Raw genomic sequence first — 17,500 nt, 5'->3', positions numbered from 1 at the left:
CATCGTGTAGAGGAGCCATAACATGAGGATAAACTCTGCATCTTATTGCTTTGCCACTCTTGTGGTTTTTGAAATAGGTATAAAGAGAGCCTTCATGAGCTGGTGTGGTGAAAAAATTAGAACAATTATTGTGATCTCATTCGATTGTTTCAGATTGAACGAGGCTCAGGTTTGTATAAATTATAATATCTTAAAGTGCAGTGGTGCACTAAGCTGCTGAGGGGGGGGGGGGGGGGGCGAATTATCTGCGCCAGGTCATTATAACATTCATGGGAAGTCGAATGTTATTTCAACCTAAATTAACAATTAACTTTTTAAAACGCCTACTTTTTTCATTAATCAATTAATGATAGGTATGTAACTCTGATTACAGTAATTTAATTATCTAATTTATAATTTTCAGATGATTGCTATGCCTAACGATCTAGCACAATTAGCACAAAGAAAACAACAGTTAAGGTATTAATTATTTAAATGTAATTATTTCCAATATAATAAGCCAAATCAGTCATAAATCAGAATAATTCATTACTCTTTCAGTTCGTCTTCTAAAAAGATTTCTGTTTCAGACTAAAAATCAAGGATCGTATTCAAAATGTTAGGGACCGATACTTTAAGAACTATGTAGTTCTTGAACCAGGAACCAGATTTTCTAACGGGGGACCAATAGACGAAGATATTTACGTACTATCTGAAAACAACCCAAGTTATACGACTAACATGAATGGCAGGAAACTTAATAATTTTGGCACTAATATAATAAGAAGGAACATCAAAATAAAAGACAGAAGAGATTTTTCAGATTTAGATCAGCTGGTATCAGAATATTTGCTGAACTTGCACGATGACAAAGCAATGGATACCACAGCTGATATGACAGATAGATCAGTCAATCGTATGAGAGAGAATAATATGAATGGCAAACAATCAAATACTCAAAATTATCGTAATCCAAGCACGCTAAACCTACAGGACAATGCACAAGGTTATAGAAAAGCAATTAGTAATTCTGGTACTGATCTTAAATTTTCGTCAAGTGATTTTACAGATTTTAAGGCTAAAGAATATATCGGGAGCAAATTTAATAATTTAAATAAACAAATACTTGATTCTAAAAGAAAAAAAATAGACGTTACAGAGTATGCTATCGAAGATCGTTTAAATAATTACTATGAACCGAGAACCATGGAAAGACAACGAAACATTTTGCCAGAAAGTGAACAATACCCATTAAATATCCAAGCAGACAACACAAACAATTATGATTACCAGTTATATTCTGAAAATAACCAAGGATACGGCAATGTTGATCCAAGATATGCTGTCGAAGATTATGGATTACAAAATGACGAAAAATTTGACGAAAATGGCCGCGAACATAATAGACAACTCATTTATGATGCGAATGAAATAACGCATTATTACTTAGACAGATTGAATGAGAACACTAACACTGGGCAACAGCTAGACACAGAAACACTCACAGGATACAGAATGAACACAGGCACCGATACTAAACACAGACACGAGCACAGGCGGCCTTTGCATTATGAACAAAAAGTAAGTACATAAACAATAGAAAGATTCTTAAATGTATACCGAAAGGCGCACACAATGTACCTAACTATGAACCTAATGGGAGTAAAAAAGGGTTCCAAGATTTTCATTTTCATCCCGCCACCAGTTTTCCTAGACCGCATGACGGTAAACCTTAGGGGATGTAACGTCAGGTGACAAGCAAAAGTCACTAATTACTAAAAAAATAAACAAAAATCGACCTTCTTTCAGTACTAATATGGTTCATTATGGCTATGAACTTGTGGTGGTACTTAGTGACATATAGCAATATCACTTGCTCCCTCTAACGCATAAATGCGTCCCTTGGAGTGGCCGACGTTGGCCCATCGTGTAGAGGAGCCATAAAATTAAGCTTCACGTGTCGCTTCTTTATGAATTCTTCTGAATGAAGTATGCCCTAGTTTACCTCCCTTGGGAAATTCAGCACGAGTTAAAAATGTACTACTGAACCTCATGACTAAAAAACTAGATTCAGAAGGACTTATTATAATAGACTTGCAAAATACACGATATTTTCAGGATTTCTATTGTTTCCCATAAAGTTTTAAGTCAGTATGTATTGTTTGTCCGCATTTTCGTTAGTGATTTCGTTTTTCTCGGACACGCGTAATTTTTCAGGATTGCCATAAATCAAACCTAACGAAACCTAACTTAACCTAACCTATCTAATTATCTATAGGATAACCTTACGAAAATCAAGTGAACATTTTCAGAATAAAATTATGTCTAATGATAATCTGACAAACGTTACATTATGACTTTCAATAATTATGTCAAACAAAGGGATCCGTACTCGTATTTCTCATGAGAAGTTTCGATTATTATAAATATGTTGGAAATGAGTTTTCATATGTGTGAAGGACCTATTTTAAAGCATTTATGTAAAGTGCAGTCATCGTCGCTATCTTACTCTCCCCATATAGTCTGGTTTTATTTTTCATAAAATCGATTTCGACTGGCAAATCATATTACTTTTTGGCAACCGGGTTTTTTAACCTAATTAGACCCCGCTGAATCCGAATTTGCCGGTTGCTTGATCGAAATCTTGACTGGAAGTGAGATATTTGACATTAAAGGTTTTTTCAGCGGGGTCTAATAAGGTTAAAAAACCCGGTTGCCAAAAAGTAATATGATTTGCCAGTCGAATCAAGAAGGAGAGCGATTTTGAATTTTTATGTCTAGTCTAATAGCCTCCTGAGTCTCCCCTTGTCATTATTGCAGTTTTGAATTTGGAACCTTCTTATATTTCATTTTAATTTATGCCTCAGGGACTCAGGAGGATAGAGGGGTGTGAGGTGGCCATATCTGGTCTACACCCATTTTGGTGGCTTCGTTCGCAGACTGTAGCAACACCCCGGTCTGTTGGGCCAACGTTTAGGTTGTTGGCCCTTTCTTCTTCTTCGTCTTTCTTCTTATTGGCCATCATAGCTTTGTGGTCATGTTGGCCAATCTGCGGCTATGAGGGTCCTAGGGGGCTGGTGGTGACTAGGGGTCTGGTGGTGAAAGTGCGGTAAAAACCTACATGATTAACTAACATTGTTTTTTTTTGCACAGTTCAGGAAGTTTCAGCGCCAACCCCAAAAAGATGGCGGCGAGATGAAGCATCATAAGCCACGCTACTTCGTTCCTGATCGAGCGAACCTCTAGCATGGATAATTAATAATTATTTGTAAAAAAACGAAAACTATTCATAGTACGAGTACATGATGTTGGGTAACTATACTCTGTATCTTTAGGTGTTTAAATAAAAGTAAACAAAATCTACCCTCAAATGGCTCCTTAAGCCAGTTGAGGGTAGATGAAAACATTACATGATCGAATAATGTAGGTTAAAGTCAGGTCATTCAATGACTGATCCAGGTGGTTTTGTATTTGGTTGGTTAGCCAATAAATGTTATAACAACCCGAAAATGTACAAATTATTTGTTTCCTTTTATTTACTACCTCCTGCGATTTGTTTGCGGACGGCTGGACGGTTATTGAGAGAGAGTGTTTGAAATTATGCGAGTCACTGACCTAAGAATTTAATGTATGTATACCAATTTTATGATATGATGACCTTATGTAATTTTTCCATACTTTTATTATTGTTATATTTTTATGTTATATTTATTTTGTATTTTGAACTTAGGTGTAAGAAATGTAATGACTTAGGCTAGTCCTGTAAAGTTGCATTTTGTTTTTAAATAAATAAATTGAAATTGAAATTGAAATTACATACCTAAAGATACAGAGTATAAAATGAGCAAGAAATCCGTAAATTGTAAATGACATTATAGTTAGACCAAGATAAGTCTGCAACGATTTTCATAGCATACGCAATGCAAGTGTTATTTATACGTCACAATTTCATACAAGTTTTACGTTTAAAATAACACTTGCACTTGGTGTGCTATCAAAATCGTTGCAAACTTATTTCGGTCTAACTCGAATATTGGCAGCACTATTGTAATATATTAATTGTAATTTATACAGTCAATTTTTTATTGGTTTATACTTTATTTCAGTAATAAGTATTTTTATTTAATATTACAAAATAGGTATTTAGATAAAACTGGTCACTCACATAATTTTAATCAAACGATCGAAATATTTCGATCCGCATTAAGCCGACCACTGACTAACGTCCGCCGGATGATATCGGCCTGTCAGTTAGAACAAAAATTTGACAGTTCCGAACAACTGACCGGCCGATATCGTCCGGCGGACTGTTAGTCAGTGGTCGGCTTTAGGTATCATATCATCAGCATCACCTCTTCTCCTGCAGAAAAACCTCAGCGGCAGGTTTCAGGGTTTACCGCGAAACTCGAAAATTGAAAATTCGTTATCTGCCTCTATCTCTCGATTATGCAGAATCGATAGGGAGGCAGATAACGAAATTTCAATTTCATTTTTCACGGTAGGCCCTCTGGTTGTGCTTCTCGAGAATAGATGGACATATCGAGAAAATACTTAAATTCCGTGAGTGACCCATAACAAGTCACGGGGGTTTTTTATCTTTTTATTTTGTTTATGTAAACATTTTGTACGAATTATTTATAAGAATGATTTTTAAAATAGTTTTCATAGCCTAAATAATTATATCACATTAATCACATAGAAAAGTTTTTTACTGGTACTTAAGCTTTTTACTTGTTCGCGTCTTTTCAGCGTTATTTTGCAGTAAAACAATATAATTTGCAGAACACGTATAATTTAAACACTTTTTATAAAAAAAATCTATTGACTGTTACACCCTGTAAAAATTTTAATTTTTAACAAAATTTACCAAAAACACTATTTCGTTCGTTTAAACCTATAAGCAGTATTAATTGTCTGCCTTCCGCATAAGGGGTAATATCACGGTACATATTTGGCCAATAATATACATCACGGGCTTTTAAATTCGTCTTCATAACAGATCGCTCCTATATATCGGAATGTGACTGTACCTAATATAGTATAAACATCAACGTTTTTTCTGGTTTGATCTTTTTTAGGGTTCCGTACCCAATGGGTAAAACGGGACCCTATTACTAAGACTTCGCTGTCCGTCCGTCCGTCCGTCCGTCCGTCCGTCCGTCCGTCTGTCTGTCACCAGGCTGTATCTCACGAACCGTGATAGCTAGACAGTTGAAATTTTCACAGATGATGTATTTCTGTTGCCGCTATAACAACAAATACTAAAAACAGAATAAAATAAAGATTTAAGTGGGGCTCCCATACAGCAAACGTGATTTTTGACCAAAGTTAAGCAACGTCGGGCGTGGCGTGGTCAGTACTTGGATGGGTGACCGTTTTCTTTTTGCATTTTTTTCAGTTTTTTTTTTGCTTTATGGTACGGAACCCTTCGTGCGCGAGTCCGACTCGCACTTGCCCGGTTTTTTAATTATAAAAATGCTTAATTGGAGATACTAGTCAGTCTAAAATCTTACAATGGTGCAAACCATTGTAAGATTTCGGACTATACATAGGTAGTGTAAGGCCGGCCTCAGAAGAATCTTAACCTCTACCCGCCCAGAGACCTATAAAATGGTCTCCTGTTCCATTCTAATTTGAACTTTGTGTTGACGAAATCAAAGTTTCATTTTGCTTGGCAAGGTTTGACGTATGGGCGCCTAGACTCTAGAGGCTAAACGAAATGTATATTTACCTATAGATACTATGTTTTTTTTTAAATACGTACTATGTATATATAATAATTTTTATTGCTAAGGCGGGTAGCAGGCTTCGTGACTTTTAAATGCAAAAATGGTTTTAGTTTCACGAGACTATAATAAAATGTTGTACCGTAAAGTTTTTAGTATTCAATAGTAAAAGTCCAAGTTGACGGATGTCATACTCAAATATACTATTCACCGATTAAACGTCTCATAACTTTAAAAATATAGTTTGTCAAAGGACTGTCTCATTTCAATCATAGACAGAGAGAATCATACTAGCTTCGTCTTACACTAGTACTAGCGCCCAAAAGAAAAGGATGAGTATAGTTTTCCTGGTTCTTACTGGCTGACAAATTGGTTTGACCAACTATAGCAAAGTATTTGTGTCGTTTAATTTGAAACTCGGGTAAATCCATTCGAGCCTCTCAGCAAATATTTACCGTATTACCTTTCCTTAATACCAAAATCGCATAATCTGACAGATGAATTTACCCGATACTCTGTATCTTTGGGTACTTAAATAAAAGTAAACAAATAATTTGTACATTTTCGAGTAGTTATAACTTTTATTGATTAACCAACCATTACCAAATAAAAAAAAAATCATTTATTTCGGACCACAAAAATCCATAACTGGTTAGTAAACATGTACATACATAACCACCTGGATCTGTCACTGAACGACCCGACTTTAACCTATTATTATTTGATCAATTAATGTTTTCATCTACCCTCAATTTGTTTAAGAAGCCATTTGAGGGTAAATTTTGTTTACTCTTTTTTAAATACCTAAAGATACAGACTATAGTTTGAAGTTCAACGACTCATTTTGAGTTGTTAAACCATCTATTTCCCTAGTGTTTTATTGAAAACTTTAAAATTTCTAGAGCCGTTTGCAGCAGACTACGGCAGTTAAAGTTTTCAACAAGTATTGCCATTTCAGCAACTTTCCGCAGATCATATTGAATAACTTTAAAAATGCAATAACAACTTAGGGGACGTTAATTTTGAAATTTGATGAAAACTTTGCACTCTCTACTGGCTCTCTAGATTTTACAAGTAGGTACCATACCAATCTACCAACAGATATTAAGCCCGATTTAGAGGATGCGAGAACTCACATGCGAGTTTCATACCATTGCGGGTTTTGATTGGTCGGTTGAATTGGACGTAATCCACAGTCCGCAATGTAACAAAAATCGTATGAGATTCCCGCCCCGTCTAAATCAGCCCTTATACAGGTTGAAGTTTTAGTTACACACACAGTAGGTAGGTATCAATTCTTATATTTTTTAAGGGAATTATTTTCTTGGAAACCTATTTCTAAATTAGATATAATTGTTATCCCTAAATTGAATAAAATAAAAATAATATAAATGATTCTGACTAGCATATGAATTATAAATTCAGATTATGAAAATTAAGATAATGAATTCCGGACGCACCTCTTTCCATAAATTATCTACCTATATTACCCGTGGGTAATATAGGTAGATAATTAAGTAAATACATGAAGTTTATTAAAATCGACTAAGTACTCGAGCTCTGTCGATGTCGTTCCGCAAAATATTGTCAAGCAACGTTTGCATCAATCTCAATAGGCTTCGTGAGCTGAGGATCTACTGCGTGTTGCCTCCCTGTCGCACTTATGTACGAATTTACAAGTGTGACAGAGAGGCAACACGTCGAACTTAATTCGCGGTAAGCCCTTGCTCCGAAAAGTCCGCGCGCTGAGCCGCCTGAACACGAAAGTGGTTCCTGTCAAACTCCTGCCAGAAGCTTTTAGAAGAAAAGAAATATCAACAAGTAAGTAATATATACAGATGTCCAAGTTACGGAAAGTATCGTGCAAGATCATTATCGGAAATTTCATAGGAAATAAGGAAACTTTCATTTTGCAAACAGATAATTTCGATATCAATAAAAATTATAAGAGGCTTCCGAAAATTTTAATTGTGAAAATTTCGTAACTTTAAAACGGTTCATCAGTAATATGCAGTAAACTCCTGCGAGACTAAAATGAGTCACTCACGTTTTATAAGCATAAAATGGTTGATATGTTTTTGACGGGGTCCCTTTGTTTCCCATAAAGTTTTAAGTCATAATGTATTGTTTGACATATTATCGTTAGTCATAAAACTGAAACCGTTAACTTTTCAGGATTTTCCTAAGGTTATGCTATAGATAGGTTAGGTGAGGTTTGTTTTGTGGCAATCCTGAAAAATTACGCGTTTCTGAGAAAAAACCAATTATGACTAACGAAAATTCGTACACCTCCTTGAGTGTTAGTGTCCAAGCCTCACACCCATACATCAGAATGGGCCGAACATAATAGGTGAGACCAAAGCGCATCGTCTCCGCTGGCTTGGCCATCTCGAAAGGATGGGTGAAGATCGGGCAGCCAAAAAGGCCTACTTGGGTCGACCAAATGGACGCCGTCCTGTTGGTCGTCCTAAATACCGTTGGGCAGATAGAGTGGAGGCAGATCTCCGTGAGCTCGGAGTCGGCGAAAGCTGGCGGGATACCGCTCCTGACCGATCAAAGTGGCGTGCTCTTGTGTTGGAGGCCAAGACTCATTTTGGGTCATCGCGCCAACCAAGTAAGTAGTAGTAAGTAAGTAAAATTCGTACAAACAATACATTATGACTTAAAACTATTTGGGAAACAATAGAGACCCGTTTTTGACGGGCTAAATTTCGAATGATGGCTGGCTAACGTCAGTGACCGATATAAATATGAATCGTATTTACTATGAACCAGTACATAAAGATGATGCATATGGATTAAAAATGTCTAATATTTACATATTGATGAAGCACATCTTGCATTATTAATTCTATTTTTATCATAATTATGTAAATGTAAGTACTCAGCCGCTGATGTTTTGGCATTTGGTCTATGAGCTAGCTACGGAAATAGGTTCTCTATTTATAGAGCAACGAAATCCCTCTAGTTAGTGTGCAATCCGGGCGCCTGGCAGCTGTTCAGCGGTGGGTATGACAGGATTATGATTATGATTATGATTAATAAAAGGTCCCGTTTTCACCCTTTGGGTAACAACGAAACACGATAAAATTTGACCCAGTAAATGAGATGACTTGGCACTTTTTCGCGCATCTTAGACGTCACCTGGCACTACTTTTCCCCCAATTAAAACGCTTGGCAATATTATATTCGAATTAAATACATAATTAGCTATTATATCACACCAAACTCAGAGCTCTTTAAATTGTACACCTTCAATTTATTTGACATCTCTCACACCCACCGCTGAATGAATAATGATAGTATGGCACTCTAACTAGAGGGATTTCATTGCTCTATAAATTGCAAACCTATTTCCGTTGCTAGCTCTCCGTCTATTCACTATCACGCAAACAAAACCTGTAAAATAACGGTAAGCGTTGTTTCAAAACATTTGTTTGTAATAGTGCCAGTGAACAATGGACCACGGTGTTAGCAGCATTCAGTCCAATTTACAAGGAAACAGTGAATAAATCCGTTTTCTGTGAAATACTCCTAAACTGAGGTATGTTTTAGTTTTCACTTATTAAAGTTCAAACTTATGTAATTTAAAAACATCTTACAAGTTAGCTGTATATCGACTGAATCGACTGATACTGCTACTAAAACTGTTTTAAGATCTAGATCGGAACAGACTTCAGCATTTTTCCTTATGTTGATTATTAGGTACCGTCAACTGCTGCAACTTTACCAACACGTTCCAACAATGCCTGTTTAGATAAAATTTAAATTTCTACTAAACCGTTATCTTATTTTCACGTCTAATAATAGGAGAAACGACTCGATTTATCTGGCAACCCATTTTTTTCTTTTTTTTTGTGGCAGCACTACTAGTTTTGGAAGCAGTCGCTGTCAAAGTTTTGAAGACACCGCAAAACACGTGGTGACTTTGCAAACTTTGACAGCGAAAAAAATGGGTTGCCAGGTAAATCGAGTCGTTTCTCCTATTATTAGAAATGAAAATAAGATAACGGTTTAGTAGAAATTTAATTTTTATCTAAACAGGCATTGTTGGAACGTGTTGGTAAAGTTGCAGCAGTTGACGGTACCTAATTGTAACGTATTCTGACAAAAACTATTTCTATTACTTATAAATATTTTATTCATTGCTGTCTCAAATTGCGTATTTAAGGTCAAATTTAAGACTCGTACTAACTAAGACTCAGACTAACTAAATAGGTACCTAAATAACCTATAATTCTCTAAGGCCCAGTTGCCCAACCACATTTAACAGACCGATTAACGTCAAACAACAGTAAAGTATGAGATTTCCCATGCAATAAAATTTAGCGAACGTTTTAACGGTGACAGACGGTTTGTTGCAACCGGCCCTAAGTATTTTTGATTATTTTGTTAAAAGTTATGATTATAGCATAGGTAACTTTGTTGCCGGTCCTATATTGGGATACCCTCCTCCAATTGAGGGGGGATTTAAATCTTCTCGGGACAGAGGTGTACGGTTGGAGCCGGTAAAGGTTTATTTGACGTTCATAAGCGCATTGTAAAATGCCTAATTGAATAAACTATTTTTTATCTTTATCTTTTTATCTTTAAGTCAATAATGTGTTATGCGTTCTGTTCCAGGAAATATCTTCTTAAATACGACGGATTCTTCTGAAATTGGCCTCAGCTGGAGATGGGACATCTACCAGCTATTATCTTGTTAGTTTGTTTCATCCGCACTTTTGGTGAACATTTGTCAAGAAACAAAGTAAGAACATAACTTAGTTTTTTGCCTTGTCTCATTTGGGATCCGGGAGTCCCCAGATAGGCCATCGTTTGATTTGTTTAATCGATCGTTAATTAAGAAAACGCTAACGAAACTTAAGAGCCAACAGGAGTGGTCATTTCTCCGTACAAACGTACTCGAATGTTTCCTCCGTGGGTTTTGATGCTAGAGCAATGTTGTCAATATCTGAGTCGGACCGTTTTGCTTTTTTTGATATTATTGTTTTTTAAGGCGCTAGAGCCCTTCAAATATGGCCAAAATGGCCTCATTGACTATGCCGCAATGAGAGGCGTAGTATTCAAAACTGATATCAATTAGCCAAAAAAGCACAACGGTCCGACACAGATAATTTCATAATCATTTAGATTTTCAAATTTGGTTACGATTGGTTAAGTTTTGGAGGAGGAAACAGTCGAGTACCTCGATTTTTGAGATTTTTACGTAGGATTTTTCGCCTTGTCCTTATCGCACTAGTTTTAGGAGCCGCTTCCGTTAGCGAGACGGGTATATTTACCTAAAATATTTAAAACTCAGCTCCTGTTTCGTCTTAATTCATGTACTGAAACCATCACGTCGCTTTTGATTTCATCTGTCTTCCTGATACATTTATATTTTTCTATTGGCATTTGTCGATATTATATTGTCACTAGCGATCCGTCCCCGCTTCGCACGGGTTATGGCTCCTCTACACGATGGGTCAGCGGCGGCCACTCCAAGGGACGCATTTATGCGTTAGAGGGAGCAAGTGATATTGCTATCTCATTCTACCGCATGGCTGCGTCCCTTGGATTGGCCGGCGCTGGCCCATCGTATAGAGGAGCCATTAGGTACACAAATAAACAAATTATACACCTTAATCAAGAATTTCACTTTAGTGATCGGTGATAAATCGCATGAACATACAAACAGACAGACGCAGTGGGGACTTTATTTTATAAGGTGTAGTGACCTTGTCCAGATTGAAAGAGTTAGACCAAGAATAGTCTGCAGCGATTTTGATAGCCACGCAGTGCAAGTGTTATTTATACGTCATAATTTCATAGAAGTTTGACGTTTAAAATAACACTTTCTATTCTTACTAGTATGATTATTCTTGGTCTAACTCTAGGTAGGTATGCGCTACTGCCAACCAACTGAATGAATTGAAATTTCAATTTCAGGAGGATTCATTGAATGAGATATTGACGGTCGAGTCTAAATTACAAAATAATGACGCGGCTTTGGAGCATAAAAGAGTAAGCAAATATTTATTTACAAGTGCTAAGTCCTCAGCAATTGGCGCCTGAGGTCAAGTCAAGTCTAAAGATTTATCTATTCACGGAGGCATAATACGACTACATTTCAGTATAGCCTCCTAATACCCAGAGTCATTTTTGCAGTTATCAATTTGGAACCTTCTTATATTCCATTTTAGTTCAAAATTCGATTTTAATTTGTTCTTTTTAAAGGAACTCAGGACTTACGAGGATAGGCCATGATAGGGAAATATCAATGCCTTTTTAGGGTTCCGTACCCAAAGGGTAAAACGGGACCCTATTACTAAGACTTCGCTGTCCGTCCGTCCGTCCGTCCGTCTGTCACCAGGCTGTATCTCACGAACCGTGATAGCTAGACAGTTGAAATTTTCACAGATGACGTATTTCTGTTGCCGCTATAACAACAAATACTAAAAACAGAATAAAATAAAGATTTAAGTGGGGCTCCCATACAACAAACGTGATTTTTGACCAAAGTTAAGCAACGTCGGGCGGGGTCAGTACTTGGATGGGTGACCGTTTTCTTTTTGCATTTTTTCCGTTTTTTTTTTTGCTTTATGGTACGGAACCCTTCGTGCGCGAGTCCGACTCGCACTTGCCCGGTTTTTTTAAATCCTTTACAATATTGGGTGACAATAGAAACCTCGACCGTGGAGATCGTGACTTTTTATCAACGACATCGACATTGCCCGCGATAATTCAGGAGTGTCACCTTAAACCAACTGCAGAGCAGCATTAAGGTGACAGTCCATTTCCAACGACAGCTGCACTACTGTTCATTTTACTATGGAAATTGATAATGACAGCGACGCGTTCAGTACCGGTAGTGCAGCTGCGGTTATTAGAAATGGAATGTTACCATTACGGTTGCAACTTACAACAAAAATATTACTGCGGTGGCATGGATGCCGGTACCGTACCTGTCAATTTCCTTGATAAAATGAGTAACAGTTAGTGACAGATTGAACATCATAATTGCGGCAGTTATGCGGCTCGTGTCACAAAATTTCTCAAGATAATTGACAGATACAGTGGCAACAATAACGCAACAGTAATGCAGCTTGTGACATCTAAATGACACATTTTGTAAAGAGTGGCGAGGACCAAATGGCGGGACAGAGGGGAGGCCTTTGCCCAGCTGTGGGACACTCCTATGTCTCCTATAGGCTAATAAAAAAAATGTCTTATTTTTCTTTTCAGTTTGCCCGTCACGCGGAAATGGAAAACACAGTGACAGAACCCATAATCAATCATCTCATGAAAGAACTAGCGCGACGCTACCCCCAGGCGAAGAAACAGCCCAAATCATTGAAAAAGGTCATCAGAAATCTCAAGCAGAAACTCGAAATCTATGTTCACATGAAGAAACCACTACGCACGAGAGTACCTGAAGGAATTAATGGAAATAAAGGAAAGAAAGGAAGAAAAATGAAAAGGATACGTAAAGTGAAGAAAAATAGACAGAAACAACAACGTGTTATCGATACGGGTTATAAGCAACGACTGCTGTGATTTGACGTTTAAAATATGCGAGAAAAAGTGAAATTTACTTTAAATGTCGATATCCATAACATTATGACGCTAGTCTTGCGGCGAGACAGTACCGTTGTGTATATAATGTTTAAAAATACTATTCCTTTGCAATAAAATAAACTTATCTGTTATCCGATGTATTTTTAATTATTGTAAAAAGGGGCCCACTGATTAACAGTCCGCCGGACGGTATTGGCCGGTCAGTTGTTCGGAACTGTCATAATTTTGTTCTAACTGACAGGCCGATACCGTCCGGCGGACTGTTAATCAGTGGCCCCTTTAAGAGTGACCTCAGACAGTGTCAGATATTTATAGTTGTAAATACAGTTGAGATAAGAATACGTAACACCACACCTTCGAGCAACAAGGAAGGGAGGCGTCATTCGCACTATTTCCCCTCTGCCTAGCTACAAGATCAACTGATCTAGCGCGGGTTATAACTAGTTGCGCTCGGATTTTTCACTAGACCGAGTCCAGATGCGCGCGTGAACACAGCTGGAGAAAAAATGCCTAATTGCTCGGTTTTTTGTCGTAAAAAGAGGTCGGGGACATCAAATTTACAAAGAGAAGGTGTTACATTTCACATGTAATATTTTTTTTTACATATCATACGTTTAATTACATTTAAACACAATTATTATATTTTAGTCTCATGTAATTGTTGGATTTATTGATTTTGCTTGCCCAGTACAAATTGCGGATCGGTCGAGCGACAAATCCGACTTCTTATCTCTCAGAATACAATAAAATTCTTTGACGTAAATGTGTTAGTGTGCGTGTTGTGACACTTGTGACTCGTCCGCACACAAAAAGAGATCGAGGTGTGCAAGATTTGTCTTTGACGTATGTCATTTTCTGTGTATTTGTGTCGTCATTACAGATTGGATTTTGTATGTAAGTGTGTGAGAAGTGCGACTGTGTGCACCTTTCCCCCCGCAAAAAATGGCAGAAAGATTTGTACGGTAAGATATCGCTTGGGCCCCTCCCTTCCGATGTGTCGGAAGCCGGTGTTGCTCGAAGCACCACACACATATGCATACATAACTGCATGCATATATAACTGAAAGAGGCTTGCAATTAATTAATCAATGAGCTAACGCTTTCAATACAAAAATATTCAAGGATGAATCGCATTTGTTATTATGATTTAGAATCGCTTGAAATCGAAATAAATAACACCTTGACTCGATATCTAATTAATTATTAGCACTAGTACGTTTACCCCCATAAAACCGGGTTATATTGATGATTATATTGATCAAAGATAATAGGTTTTTCAATAAATAGTTTAATATTTTCTATGCTTTAATATGTACAACAATATCAAATAGTTTCCTCCTTTTCACCCATTCCGCAGCCTCTATCATCTTTTTTCTCGGTTTTCTGTTCTCGATATTCCTTGATTTGTCGTTTTGTTGTATTTTTCCTCTTCTGTATTTCACCGATTTAGGTACTTTTGTGTCTCTATTCTCGTTAGTATCTACGATATCATTTGACGATTCTGTCAGCCCATTCGACCTTGTGTTAAACTCCGAAGAAACAGCTATTTCGATTGTTTTAACGATATTATCTCTGCTTCTAGATTCCACTGGCTTAGGCTTTCTTTTGTCATACTCTAATGAAACAACGTTTTCGTTCATTTCTACACCACTGTCTCTTCTTTTAGATTCTATTAGACTATTCACTCTTGTTTCATAGTCGTTTGTTATGGCTCTATTGTCGGATCTTCTTGTGTGGTTTTCCAACGAAACAACTGTGTCGTTCGCTTTGTCAATATTATTTCCTCTATTAGATTCCATCGGAACTTTTGGGTCATACTTTTTCTTTTTTGTATTTGTTTTTGCAACTTTTTCGTTCAATTTCACGACATCTTTTCCTAATTGCAATAGACTATTCATTATTGTTTCATAGTATAATGAAAAAGCATTTTCGTTTGTTATTGTCATATCATCTCGGGTTTCATATTCTGGCCTAGGCACTCTTGTGTCATTCTCTAAAGAAACAACTTTATCGTTCGTTTTTACGTCTAGCTGCTGAAACAATAATTATTTATGAGATATATGAAAGCTTATGTATGTACTTCTATTTTTACAAGCGTTTATATAACTTGCCCTGTTAGTAAGTATGTATGTTAGTGAGCAGGATTGTAGAAGGACCAGGCAGAATAAAAAATTGTTTAAAAATAAAAATGTACTGTATTTGTAGTTTCTTGTTTCAAGTTTAAAATTGCAATGACACAGCGTTAGCTAGATCGAAAATGAAGACAGAGGTCGTCTCCGTCTCGCCGCAGTGCCCTGCTGAAGCCTTGCGTTTCGTTCCAACAGTTAAGGCCTGTGCACACCGGCTGCGTGTGCGTAACGTGCACGTGCGCGTGCGGCGTTGTAGTATACAGATCCTTATGAGAGACGGCACACCGCTTGCGTGAGATGTGCGTGTGCGCCTCCAACATTTTAGCGCACGCACACGCGCACGTCACGCACACGCAAGTCGGTGTGGCTCGGCCTTTAGTGTAGGTCAAATCTTGCAAGCTTTTGACCCACATCCCGATTTCCTAAATGGAATTTTGCCAAAAATTGTGACGTCCCACTGGTAGAGATAGGTACCTTATGGCGGTTGGCGCTTACGACGCTTATTGAAGCGTCGTGAATAACAGCGTAAGCGCCAGGTGCCATAAGGTATCTTTTCCCGTGGAACGTCACGATTTATTATGTTACAGTATGTATCACACTAATAATATAATAATATATCATCATATCACACTATAACTTTAAAACTGAAAGATAGCCTATTTTCAAAAACATTTTTAAAGCCAAACCGATTTCGTTTGATTTTCGTTTAATAAAAAACATCAATAACGAGGTCATATCATAGATCCTTTAAGCGGTGTACCCTTGTTTTGCCGACAAACTTTTCATCGAATATTATTTCATCGACAACGATTCATCGAAACGTTAGTACTAGTAATATTGTTTGGCGTTTTGTTTCATATACTATTTATTTAAATTTTTCTTACTGCGTAGAAATACTATTCATCGAATATTATTTGATCGCTGATTCGTTTCAAATTATTTTAATTGGCACAACTACTAAACATTGCAATTCATTTGTTCGACGTATTACTTTAATACATTTTTCTGTTGTAACAATTTTAGGTTTCGGTTAGGTTAGAATTGCGACCCCACACAGAAACGAACGGCTATCAAAGTCATTTTAGGTTAGGTTAGAACTGCGACCCTACACAGAAACGAACGGCTTTAAAAGTAGGTTAGGTTAGAACTGCGACCCCACACAGAAACGAACGGCTTTCAAAGTGGGTTTAGGTTAGGTTTGAACTGCCACCCCACACAGAAACGAACGGCTTTCAAAGTAGGTTTAGGTTAGGTTAGAACTGCGACCCCACACAGAAAAGAACGGCTTTCAAAGTAGGTTTAGGTTAGGTTTGAACTGCGACCCCACACAGAAACAAACGGCTTTAAAAGTAGGTTTAGGTTAGGTTAGAACTGCGACCGCACACAGAAAAGAACGGCTTTCAAAGTAGGTTTAGGTTAGGTTAGAACTGCGACCACATACATAAACGAACGGCTTTCAAAGTGGGTTTAGGTTAGGTTTGAACTGCGACCCCACACAGAAACGAACGGCTTTCAAAGTAGGTTTAGGTTAAATTAGAACTGCGACCCTACACAGAAAAGAATGGCTTTCAAAGTAGGTTTAGGTTAGGTTAGAACTGCAACCCCACAAAAAAACGAACGGCTTTCAAAGTAGGTTTAGGTTAGATTAGAACTGTGACCCCTCACAGAAACGAACGGCTTTCAAAGTAGGTTCAGGTTAGGTTAGAACTGCGACCCCACCACAGAAACGAACGGCTATCAAAGTCAAATATTACATATTGAAATAATTTTATGCGTAATAAATTGTATTAAATGCAATCCAAAATGAAATAAGAAAACCCGTAAAGAAATACCACGATATAAACTATATACGAAATAACTCGAGTGCCAATTAAAAATCCCAGATTTAAATTTACTAGTATCAATTCTTCGACGCAATGACTTGTCGATGAAATGAAAATACTTGAAACGTTGTCTTCGAAATAACATTCGATGAAATGTCTGTCGGCAATTCAAGGGTAAACCCCTTTAAGCACCACTTGCACCATCCCACGAACCCGGAGTTAACCGGTTAAACCGTTAACCCAGTGTCAAATTGTACTGGTAACCATGGTAACTCCAGGCTTAACC

The 17,500-nt window shown here is 37.3% G+C and overlaps 2 protein-coding genes across 4 annotated transcripts; both read left to right on the top strand.

Moving 5' to 3' along the window:
• The first annotated feature begins 407 nt into the window (after positions 1–407).
• On the top strand, positions 408–3,256 carry LOC134675100 (uncharacterized). 3 transcript variants are annotated; one of them, XM_063533263.1, is made up of 4 exons: positions 408–459; positions 570–1,012; positions 1,139–1,560; positions 3,133–3,256. In XM_063533263.1, exons 1-4 carry the CDS (start codon positions 413–415, stop codon positions 3,223–3,225), a joined length of 1,005 nt encoding a protein of 334 aa, XP_063389333.1. In that variant the 5' UTR covers positions 408–412; the 3' UTR covers positions 3,226–3,256. The 3 variants fall into 3 exon arrangements, with proteins under 3 accessions (XP_063389333.1, XP_063389331.1, XP_063389332.1); XM_063533261.1 differs by having other exon boundaries at positions 570–1,560; XM_063533262.1 differs by having other exon boundaries at positions 570–1,564.
• Positions 3,257–10,351: 7,095 nt separating this feature from the next.
• On the top strand, positions 10,352–13,241 carry LOC134675331 (uncharacterized). Its single transcript, XM_063533538.1, has 3 exons — positions 10,352–10,455; positions 11,634–11,708; positions 12,930–13,241. The coding sequence occupies exons 1-3, from the start codon at positions 10,381–10,383 to the stop codon at positions 13,239–13,241; spliced, it is 462 nt and encodes a 153-aa protein (XP_063389608.1). The 5' UTR covers positions 10,352–10,380.
• The last annotated feature ends 4,259 nt before the right edge of the window (positions 13,242–17,500 follow it).

The sequence above is a fragment of the Cydia fagiglandana genome, chromosome 21, assembly GCF_963556715.1.
Source record: "Cydia fagiglandana chromosome 21, ilCydFagi1.1, whole genome shotgun sequence".
Lineage (NCBI taxonomy): Eukaryota > Metazoa > Arthropoda > Insecta > Lepidoptera > Tortricidae > Cydia > Cydia fagiglandana.
The sequence above is the reverse complement of the archived record's forward strand: the minus strand, read 5'-3'. Positions and strand labels throughout refer to the sequence as shown.